Here is an 11223-nt window from a genome sequence, read left to right as displayed (position 1 = left end):
GATATACACAACGGCCCCGCCCCCCCACACGGGCCCCGCCCCCTCTGCCCACCCGCGCGCGCAGCCAATCAGAGCCCAGCAGAGGCGTGGCTTCGATCCGCCGCGCCCACCAATGCGAACAGACCAATCAAAGGCGAGTGGGGCGGGGCTCAAGGTCCCCGCTCGGGACCCGGCGGAAAGAGCCGAGGCCATGGGTCTGCGCCGGGCGGTGAGGGGGGGGCGGCTTTCTTGGGACCCTGCGACCCACCCCCAGAATGGGACCCCCCCCAAGGACCGAGACCCGATCCCCCGGGACCCCTCCCTGGGCTGGGACCCCCACCAGAACCCCCCAAAACTTCCCGGGACCCCCCCAATGCTCCTCCCCCTGGGATCCCCTCTGGCCACGCCTCCTCTAGAACCCTCCTCGGGACCCTCCCCAACTTGGGACCCCCACCCAGGGACCGAGACTCCCTCTGGGACCCTCCTCTAGGGCTGGAACTCTCCCCAGGACGCCCCAAAACTTCCCGGGAACCCCCAAAACTCCTTCCCCTGCGACCTTCCTGGCCACGCCCCCCTGGCATTCCCGACCAGGGACCAAGGGCCCCCCCCGGGACTCCCCAGCCAAATTTGGAACTCCCCCCGGTACCCCCTGTCCCACTCACTTCTCCCAGGGCCCCCTAAACTTCCCGGGATCCTTCCACGGCTCCACTCCATGAGAACCCCCCATGATCACGCCCCCTCTGGGACCCCCCCACATGTCACACACCCTCCCCCCATCAAATTTGGACCCCTCTTCCCAGGACCGAGACTCTTTCCCGGGAACACCCCAGGGCTGGGGTGGGAACCCCTCAGTGACTCTCCCCACAGACCCCCAGAACTTCCCAGCTCTACCCCGAGGGACCCTGGCGGACTCCTCCCCCAAATCGTCCCTCGCGACCCCGAAGGACCGAGCCCCCACCCCCGGGCTGTGCTGGACCCATTGACTCCCCCCCCCAAACCTCCCTTCGGGACCCCTGGCATCTACTGCCCTGAGCAACCCTCCGTGCCCCCCCCGCTGTGGAACCCAGCACCCCCTGGCTGTGGGCACACAGCTGCCCCCCTAGATACCCTCAGGACCCTGCCCATGACCCCCTTTGGCTCCTCCCCTTCTGATGTCATGACCTCATTGACTCTCTCAATCCCCATTGGCTCCACCCCCTGAGTGACCCTGCCACCTGAATGACCCCGCCCCTACATCCTTATTGGCTGTGACCCTTGGTAACCCCACCCCCTGGCTCCCCATTGACTCCACCCCCTCGCTGGCTTGGCCTCCTGGATTCCCATTGGCCACAGCCCTCAGTTGCTCCACCCCTTTAATGGAGCCACCTCTTAAATCCCATTGGCTATGGCCCTTAATAATCCCACCCCCTGGGTCCCCATTGGCCTCACTGCCCCATGGGTCCGCCCCAACACATGCCCTCCCTTGACCCCACCCCTCTTGGCCCCACCCCCTCCAGACCTCATGACCCTCTGTTCCCTCCCCCTCCTATTGGCCACGCCCCTTTCATTTAAGCTCCGCCCTCAGCACCCAATCCGGGAGGGGGGTGGGGGGGGTCAGGACCCCCAAGTGCATTCCAATGCCACCAACCCCCGCAGGTCCAGTTCTGCCGCTGCCCCCCGCAGCTGTGGAGACCCCCTGGGAGGAGACCCCGGTGATGTGGGGCCAGAGCTGTGGGGCTGGGGGAGGGATCTATGGGGCTGAATCTGGAGGCTTGGGAGGGGTCTATGGGGCTGGGAAGGTATCAATGAGGATGGATCGATGTGGGAAGTGGGAATCTATGGGGCTGGGAAGGGACCAGTGGGGCTCGATCTATAGGGCTTGGGGGGTTAGCAGTGAGGATGGAGCTATGGGGCTGGGGGAAAGCTCTGGAGAGTTCTGTGGGTCCCAGGAGGGGATTCTTTGGGGCAGAGGGTGGGATGTGGGGCAAGATGTGGGGATGAGAGTGCCTCTGTGGTTCCCAACCTTCTCCCCTTTCTCTCTACTCCACAGGAGGCCACTCCTGGGGCTGGTGCGCCCCACACTTGTGGGGCTGGGGTTGGGGCTGCCCCTGGCCGGGGGCTGGATCCTGACCATGGAGAGCCCTGAGAGCCGGCGGCTGCGGCTGCTGCTGGAGGGGGCTGGGCGCTTCCTCAGGTGTGGGGCTGGCCGCGGGGCAGGTGTGGGGCATGGGACAGAGTCCACAGGGGATGGCATCTGGGGGGATGTGGGGCAGGGTGTGGGAGGCAGGTGTGGGTGATGTGGGGCTGGATGTGGGGCAGGCATGGGTGATGTGTGACTGGGTGTGGGGCAGGTGTGGGTGATGTGGGGCTGGATGTGGGGCAGGTGTGGGTGATGTGGGGCTGGATGTGGGGCAGTTGTCGGGTGATGTGGGGTGGGTGTGGGCCTCTCTGGGTCCTACAGTGGGGCTGAGCCCTCTAAGTGCCCCTGCAGGTCCTTGGCCGTGGGGCTGCAGATCTCCCTGGACTATTGGTGGACACTGAACGTGGAGCTGCGAGGGGTCGATGAGGTGGGGACCTGTGGGGCAGGGGTCACTTGTGGGGCTGGAGACACCTGAGGTGCTTGGTGGCCTCCTGAGGGCCTCCTGGACCACTGGAGGGCTTTGAGGAACCTCCTCTTGGGGACGTTGGTGACCTCATGAGCTTTCTAGCGCCCACCTGAGGACCTTGGTGACCTCTTGGGGATTTGTGTGGCCACTCGATGGTCTGGGTGAGCACTGAGGGTCTTGGTGGCCATTGAAGGTCTCCATGACCTGTTGAGGACCTTGTTGATGTCATATGGATCTTAGTGACCACTTGAGAGCCTTGGTGGCCACTTTGGGCCTCAGTGACTGTTGAGAAGCTTGCTGATTTCATGAGGGTCTCGATGACCACTTGAGAGTCTCTTTGGCCGCTGAGGGCCTTGTTGACCTCTTGAAGATCTTGGCGACCTCTTGGGGGTCTCAATGACCTCGAGAAGTTCATTGGACACTGAGGTTCTTGATGGTCATTGAGGTGCCCAGCAGCCACTTGGGGGCCTCATTTGCCACTTGAGTGCCTCAGTGAGCTCTTGGCACTGTTGGTGGCCAGCGGTGACCTCCGTGGGCACCGCTGACCCCACGTCCCCGCCGTCAGGAGAGCGCAGCCTTCGCGGCCACCATGTCGCGGTGCCACCGGCGCGGGGCTGAGCGGCTGCTGATGGGAGCCCTGCGCAACGGAGGCCTCTACATCAAGCTGGGCCAAGGGCTCTGCTCCTTCGGCCACATCCTGCCACCGGAGTATGGGGACATCCTGCAGAGCCTGGAGGACAAGGCCCTGCGCCAGGAGCACAGCGAGGTGAGGGCGCGGCAGAGGCCTGGGGGCGACAGGGATGGGGGGATGGGCACCTCCAGATCCTCAACCGCCTCTGTCTTCCTCCTGCTCTTCTGTCCCTCCTGCTCTTCACCATCTTCTTCATGGCTGTCATCTTCCTCACGGCTCCCACCTGCCTCTTCACCTGCCTCATGTTCTTCCTGTCCCTCATTATGGTCCTCGTGTCCCTCACATTCTTCCTGATGTCCTTCATGGTCCTTGTGATGTCCCTCATGTTCTTCATGTTCCTGGTGATGTCCCTTGTGTTCCTTGTGATGTTCCTCATGTTCTTCATGTTCCTGGTGATGTCCCTTGTGTTCCTTGTGATGTTCCTCATGTTCTTCATGTTCCTGGTGATGTCCCTTGTGTTCCTTGTGATGTTCCTCATGTTCTTCATGTTCCTGGTGATGTCCCTTGTGTTCCTTGTGATGTCCCTCATGTTCTTCATGTTCCTGGTGATGTCCCTTGTGTTCCTTGTGATGTTCCTCATGTTCTTCATGTTCCTCATGATGTTCCTTGTGTTCCTTGTGATGTTCCTCACGTTCTTCATGTTCCTCATGATGTCCCTTGTGTTCCTTGTGATGTTCCTCATGTTCTTCATGTTCCTCATGATGTTCCTTGTGTTCCTTGTGATGTCCCTCATGTTCTTCATGTTCCTCATGATGTCCCTTGTGTTCCTTGTGATGTTCCTCACGTTCTTCATGTTCCTGGTGATGTCCCTTGTGTTCCTTGTGATGTTCCTCACGTTCTTCATGTTCCTCATGATGTTCCTTGTGTTCCTTGTGATGTCCCTCATATTCTTCATGTTCCTCATGATGTCCCTTGTGTTCCTTGTGATGTTCCTCATGTTCTTCATGTTCCTCATGATGTTCCTTGTGATGTTCCTCACATTCTTCATGTTCCTTGTGATGTCTCTCATGTTCTTTGTGATGTCACTCATGTTCCTTGCGATGTCCCTCATGTTCTTCATGTTCCTCGTGATGTCTCTCATGTTCCTTGTGATGTCCCTCATGTTCTTCATGTTCCTCGTGATGTCCCTCATGTTCCTCATGATGTCCCTCGTGTTCTTTGTGATGTCCCTCATGTCCATCCTCTTCTCTCATGTTCCTTAAAATGTTCCTCGTGTTCTTCATGCCTCTCATGCTCCTCATGTTCTTGTTCTTTACGTTGCTGTCCATGTCCCTCGTGTTTCTCGTGTTCTTTGTCTTCTTCGTGACGTCATCATTGTCCCCATGCCCCTCATGTCCTTCAGGATGTCCTCATGGTGTCCCTTGTGTCCTCTGTGTTCCTCATGTTCTCCACTGTCCCCCAATGTCCCTCGTGATGTCTCAGTGTCTTCCTTGTCTCCCTGATGTCCTCATGTCTCCATGGTGTTCTCAGCTTGCCCATCTGTTCCTGGAGGACTCTCAGACCACCTGTCCCCGTGGGTGTCCCCATGTCCTCCATGATGTCCCACCATCCTCCATGTCCTCAATGTCTTTGATGTCCCCATGTTGTGCCCATGATGTCCCAGGTTGACCGCCTGTTCCTGGAGGACTTCCAGACCACCCCAGCTGGACTCTTCCAACACTTTGACTACCAACCCCTGGCTGCTGCCAGCCTGGCCCAGGTCCATCGAGCCACCCTCCCCGATGGCACCCCGGTGGCCGTCAAGGTAGGACCAGGGGAGGGGAGCATGCACCATGTCCCTTGTCCCCTGGAGACATCGAGGGCATCTCCCCTTGGACACTGCGGCCTCAGAGACCCCCTTTGGAAGCCCCCTGAGGTCCTTCAAGGTCCAGCTTTTTCAGGGCCAAGCCCACCAGTAGGCCCCACCACAGCCATCAAGGTGGCACTGGGGGGCACAGTCCCTTGGAGACCCCCACCTTGGGCCATCCCAACCTCAAAGACCTCCCCTTGGAACTCCTCTGAGATCCCTCATGGTTCAGGTTCCTCAGGGTCCCATCCCAGTAACTCCCCAGATACTCTTCTGGGGGACCCCCCCCCTCTTCCCAGTAACTCCCAGTAACCCCTCTGTGACCTCCCAGTCCCTCCCAGCACCTCCCAGACCTCCCCTCAGTCTTTCTCAGTCCCTCCCAGTCTGTCCCAGTCTCTTCCCAGTCCCCCCTCAATCTCTCCCAGTCCCTTCCTTTCCAAACCTCCTCCCAGCCGCTCGCAGCCCCCTCCCGGTCCGCCGCAAGGCTGCTTGCGGTGGGTGCCAGTGGGTGCCGGTGGGTGTGGGTGGTGCCAGTGGTGCTGGTGATTGCTGGTGGGTGTGGGTGGTGCCGGTGGTGCTGGTGAGTGCCGGTGGGTACCAGTGGGTGTGGGTGGTGCCGGTGAGTGCCGGTGGGTGCCAGTGGGTGCCAGTGGGTGCTGGTGGTGCCGCAGGTGCAGTACCTGGACCTCCGTGAGCGCTTCCACGGGGACATCCGAACGCTGGAGCTGCTGCTGCGCCTGGTGGGGGCTCTGCACCCTGCCTTCGGCCTGGGATGGGTGCTGCAGGTGACAGCGGGCACAGGGCACGCCCCGACACCCCTGACACCTCCTCTCCTCACCCTTGGGCTGGGTGCTGCAGGTGGCACCCATGGGTGACACTCTGACCCTGTCCTGCTCTTATCATTCTCTGTCACCTCTTTGCCACCCTCTATCTCCTCCTGTCACCTCTTTGTCACCTCCTTTTACCCCATTCTCACCTCCTGTCACCTTTTTCCCCCATGTTGGGTGCTGCAGATGGCACCCATGGGTGACAGGGGAACACCCTGACCAAGTCACCCTCTTGTCACCTGTCCTCTTCTTGTCACCCTGGGTCACCTCCTTGTCACTTTCTCTCACTCTCTATCCACAGCCCCCCACACACACCCCCTGCCCCATCACCTCTTTGTCACCCACTTATCACCTCCTGTCACCCTTTTCTGCTATGCTGGATGCTGCAGGTGGCTTCTATGGGTGACAGGGACCTTGTCCCCTCCTTGTCCTCCCCTTGTCTCATTCTGTCACCTCTTTGCCCTGTGCTGGGCGCTGCAAGTGGCTGCCCCTGGTGCCAAGGGCCCCCAGCGAGGCTGTCCCCTGCTGTCCTCCACAGGAACTGAAGGGGACCCTGGCACAGGAGCTGGACTTCGAGCAGGAGGGGCTGAACGCTGAGCGCTGTGCCAGGGACCTCAGCCACTGCCACTTCCTGGTGGTGCCACGTGTCCACTGGGACAGGAGCAGCAAGGTGGGCACCGGGGCAAGCACTGGGAGGGGCGGGCAGGGACTGGGAGGCACCGGGGGACGTGGACAAGTGACAAGGCTGGCAGGGACAGTGGGGACAGGGACATGGTGGTGCCATGGGTGTGCTGGGGCAGGACAGTAAGGTGGGCACTGAGCACTGGGACAGACTGGGAGAGGCTGGCAGTGCCTGGGAGGCACTGGGGAACACACGGGGACATGGACAAGGGACAAGGCTGGCAGGGACAGTGGGGACAGGGACACAGTGGTGTCAGAGGCCTGCCGGCACTGGAGCAGCAAGGTGGGCACTGGGAGAGACTGGCAGGCCGTTATCCCCTGTGTGCCAAATGTCCTCTCGATGTCCCCTTTGTCCCCTTGATGTCCCCATGTCGCCTGGCTGTCCCCAGCGGGTGCTGACGTCGGATTTCTGCGAGGGCTGCAAGATCACCAACGTGGAGGGGATCCGGCAGCAGGGGCTGCGCCTGCAGGACGTCAGCCACACACTGGGGGGCGCCACAAGGGCTTTGGGGGGGTCCTGAAGGGGCTGGGAAGGGGTCCCAGTGGCTACGGGAGGGTCGTGAGGTGTCTGGGTGGTATCCCAGTGACTTTGGGGAGGTCCTGGGGGGGCTGGGAGGGGGTCCCAGAGACTTCTATGGGGCGTGGTTGTGGGGGGGGCATGAGGGGAAGTGTCTGAGGAGTTTGGGGGGGTCTGGAATAATCTGGGGGAACCAAAGGGGTCTTAAATAATTTGGGGAGGGTCTCAAATAATCTGGGGGGGGGGGATGTGAGGGTGTGGTTGTCCAGAGAGGTCTTAAATAATTTGGGGCGTCCAGAGGGGTCTTGAGTAAATTTAGGGGTGGGCTTGAATAATGTGGGGGGGTCCCAGCCCCGTTTCTGGTGCCCCCCCCCAGGCTGCAGACAAACTGATCCGGGTCTTCGCTGAGCAGATCTTCTACACTGGCTTCATCCATGCTGACCCCCACCCCGGGAACGGTACCTTTGGGGGGCCAAGATAAAGGGGGGGGCTCCCTAAAAATGGAGGGGGGGGGGGGGGCTGAAGTGCTTTAACTCTGCCCCCACCCCCAGTGCTGGTGAGAAGAGGCCCTGACGGCAAAGCCCAGCTGGTGCTGCTGGACCACGGCTTGTACGAGGAGCTGAGCGAGAGGTGGGGGCTTCGGAGGGGGGAGGGGGCCCCCAAAAATGAGGGGAGGGGTCCTCAAAACAGGGGATGGGGGATCCCCAAAAATGGGGGGAGGGGTCCTCAAAACGGGAGAGGAGTCTAACATTGAGGAGAGGCTCCACGTGGGGGTGGGAGGAGTGGAATTGGGAGGGGTCCTCTAGGGGATCGGGAGATCTTCTGTGGGTGGACTTTTGGGGGGTGGTTTTAAGAGGGTCCTTTCTGGGGGGGGTTGTGGGGAGCCTCTGGGGGCTCTTCTGGGGAGGTGTGACCCATGTTCCCCCCCAGGGACCGCCTGTCCCTCTGCCAGCTCTGGAGAGCCATCGTCCTGCGCGACCACAAAGCCATGAGGCAGCGCTCGGCCGAGCTGGGGGTCAAGGGTGAGGAACCCCCCCTGACCTTCATCCTCTCCTTCAGCTCCTCCTTAAGCTTCACCCTCACCTTCAGCTTCAGCTCCTCCATCTTCTTCATCTTCACCTTTTCACCTTCATCTTCATCATTGTCTTCACCTCAATTTTCACCTTCTACTTCATCTTCGCGTTTGTCTTCAGCCTCAGCTTCCTCCTGACCCTGATGACTCCAGCTTGACCTTCAGCCCCTCCTTGATGTGCTACAAGCACAAACCTTGACCCCTTGATGTTCTCCAAGCCCTGGACCTTCATCCTCAGGGTTCTGTGTCCTCCATCCTTAACCCCTTGAGGCTCTGCAACCTCAGCCTTGACTCTTTGGGGAGCTACAACTCTTGACCTTGAGTTTTGAGGTTCTCCAACCCTTGACCATCCTTGAGGTGCTACAGACCTTAGCCTCACACCTTGGTCTTCACTGAGGTTCTCTAACCCCTGACCTTCATCCTTGGGGTGCTTCATCCCCAAACCTTGACCTCTTGAGGCTCTCCAATCCTTGACCTTGACCCTGTGTGGTGCTACAGCCCCCCTGTGACCTCTTGGGCTGCTATGGCTTCCCTCAATGTTCTCCAGCCCTCAGCCTTGCCCCTTGTGGTGCCTCACCCCAAAGCTTGATGCCTTGAGGTTCTCCAACCTTTGACCTTCATCCTTGAGGTGCTACAACCCCTGACCCAAATCTCTGGGGTGCTGCAGCCCTTGACTTTGATCCTTGGGTGGTGTAGCCTCAATCAAGGTTCTCCAGCTCTCAACCTTGACCCTTAGGTTGCTTCACCCCAAACCTTGATCCCTTGAGGTTCTCCAAACCTTGATCTTCATCCTCAAGGTGCTGTGGTCTTCATCAATGTTCTGCAGCCCTCAACCTTGACCACTTAGTGTGCCACGGCATCCACCAAGGTTCTGCAGCCTTAACCTTGACCACTTAGTGTGCCATGGCATCCACTAAGGTTCTCCAGCCCTCAACCTTGACCCCTTGAGGTGCCTCAGCTCTCTCCTTCTGCCCCAGCAGACTACTTCCTGTTCTGTGAGATCCTGTTGCAGCGGCCACTGGGGCCCGGCCCCTGGACCCTGGCCAATGTGTTGACACGGGCAGAGAGGGACTACATGCAGGAGATGGTGGCCCAGCGCTTTGAGAAGGTGGTGGAGATCCTGAGAGCCCTGCCCCGGCCCATGCTGCTGGTCTTCCGCAACCTGAACACGGTGAGGAGCATCAACGCGGCCCTGGGGGCGCCTGTGGACCGCTACTTCCTGATGGCCAAGAGGTGAGCGCCTTGGCGGGCAGCAGGCGGCGGCGCTGGGTGCGGCTCCGGGCCCCTGGCATGGCGGGAGGGAGGAGAGACGAGGTCATGGAAGCAGCAAGCAATGGGCTGGTGGAACCCTGAGGACACAGGGACATGAAGCCATGAGAGCAGGGAGCTGCGGGATGATGGATCATGGAGGCATGGAGCCATGAGAGCAGGGAGCTGTGGGATGATGGATCATGGAGGCATGGAGCCATGAGAGCAGGGAGCTGTGGGATGATGGATCATGGAGGCATGGAGCCATGAGAGCAGGGAGCTGTGGGATGATGGATCATGGAGGCATGGAGCCATGAGAGCAGGGAGCTGTGGGATGATGGATCATGGAGGCATGGAGCCATGAGAGCAGGGAGCTGTGGGATGATGGATCATGGAGGCATGGAACCATGAGATGATGTGAGTGAGATCATGGAGGCATGGAATGATGGGACTGAGGAACCAGGAGAGCATGGAGTCATGGAACTATGAAATGATGGGATCACGAGATCATGGAGGCATGGAATGATGGAAACATGAGACCATGGAACCGTCACATTGTGAAGCATGGGATTGTGGAATGATGGAACTATGGTATCAGTCATGAAACCATGGAATGCTGGGAGCAAGGAACCAGATCATGGAACCACAAAATCGTGGAAGCTTGGGAAGATGAGTTCCATGGGATGATGGAACCATAAAATCATGGGTCCATGGGATCATGGGTTAATGGACCCACAGGGTCCTCCAGCCTTAACTTGGTTATCACCTCTAAAGTGCCCAAGGGTTCCTGGATCTCCTGAAGTTGTGGGGTGGGAGCTGTGAGGCTTTGTGGTGTCCCCAAGCTGTGTCCCACCAGCACCTGGTTCTGTCCCACCAGTGCTGTGAGGAGCTGGAGCAGGCTGACTGGGGAGAAGGTGACCGGGATCCGTGGGAGCAGCCTCTTCTGCTGGCTCAGGGTGACCTGGGAGAGCCTCAAGTTCGAGGTGGCCCTAAGGTGAGGGACAAGAGGTGGTGATGACGATGATGGGTGATGATGGTGGGGACATGGGGGTGAGGGGTGATGATGATGGTTCAAGGTGGCTCAGGAGAACCTTAAGATGGCCTTAAGGTAAGGGATAAGGAATGATGATGATGGTTCTAAGTGGCCCAGGAGAGCCTCAGGTTCAAGGTGGCTCAAAGGTAAAGGATGGAGTTGATGATGATGGTGGTGGTGGAGACTTTAGGATAGGGAGAAGATGATGATGATGATGATAGAGAGTGATGATGACAATGACAGAGGAATGAAGATGATGAAGAGTGATGACAGTGACCAAGATAAGGGTCATGAGGATGGGGATGATGGTGATGACAGTGAGCATGAGGGTAATGATACGATGAGATGATGGGGACAGGGATGATGAGGAAGGTGATGAAGGTGAGGGTGCTGATGAGATGATGAGGATGCTGCTGATGGAGATGATACGATGAGGAGCATGCTGGCGGCTGATGCTGGGTGATGCCAGCACCCATACCAGTGGTGGGGCCCACGTGTGGGGAGGTGCCAATGATGGGGTGATGAAGCCGAAGGTGATGAAGCTGAAGCCCTGTCCGTGCTCCCCCTAGGCTGGACTCGCTGTCCCTGAAGGTCACCAGGTCCCTCCTGCGGTTTCTCTCTTCCTGGGGGCTGCTGCCCCACAGCGAGCAGCTCCAGCCCCTCCTGCAGGGCTAGCTGGGGACCCACGGCCTGCCCCACAGCTGACGACTGCCTACAACCAGCTCCTGCCCCACAGCTGACCCCTGCCCCACAACTATCCCCAGACCCCCAAATAAACCCTCCCAAAAAGTTACAGCTCCAGGG

At 59.3% G+C, this 11223-nt stretch overlaps 1 protein-coding gene across 1 annotated transcript; it reads left to right on the top strand.

The window, feature by feature from the left end:
• The first annotated feature begins 150 nt into the window (after positions 1 to 150).
• Positions 151 to 11214, top strand: ADCK5 (aarF domain containing kinase 5). The gene is made up of 15 exons (XM_064154469.1): positions 151 to 208; positions 1615 to 1670; positions 2009 to 2152; positions 2450 to 2525; positions 3130 to 3330; positions 4859 to 4999; positions 5713 to 5826; positions 6407 to 6538; positions 6939 to 7022; positions 7443 to 7524; positions 7618 to 7696; positions 7997 to 8088; positions 9119 to 9371; positions 10264 to 10380; positions 10989 to 11214. Exons 1-15 carry the CDS (start codon positions 191 to 193, stop codon positions 11092 to 11094), a joined length of 1695 nt encoding a protein of 564 aa, XP_064010539.1. The 5' UTR covers positions 151 to 190; the 3' UTR covers positions 11095 to 11214.
• The last annotated feature ends 9 nt before the right edge of the window (positions 11215 to 11223 follow it).

The sequence above is a fragment of the Pogoniulus pusillus genome, chromosome 14 (genome assembly GCF_015220805.1).
Source record: "Pogoniulus pusillus isolate bPogPus1 chromosome 14, bPogPus1.pri, whole genome shotgun sequence".
NCBI lineage: Eukaryota > Metazoa > Chordata > Aves > Piciformes > Lybiidae > Pogoniulus > Pogoniulus pusillus.
Note: the sequence above shows the minus strand (reverse complement) of the source record. Positions and strands in the feature narration are given on the sequence as shown.

Bases quoted from the DNA above. Each gene is read 5' to 3' on its own strand.
- ADCK5 (XM_064154469.1), top strand. The intron at 1,671-2,008 runs GTGATGTGGGGC...TCTACTCCACAG, and splicing joins CCCCCTGGGAGGAGACCCCG to GAGGCCACTCCTGGGGCTGG. The intron at 5,000-5,712 runs GTAGGACCAGGG...GTGGTGCCGCAG, and splicing joins GCACCCCGGTGGCCGTCAAG to GTGCAGTACCTGGACCTCCG.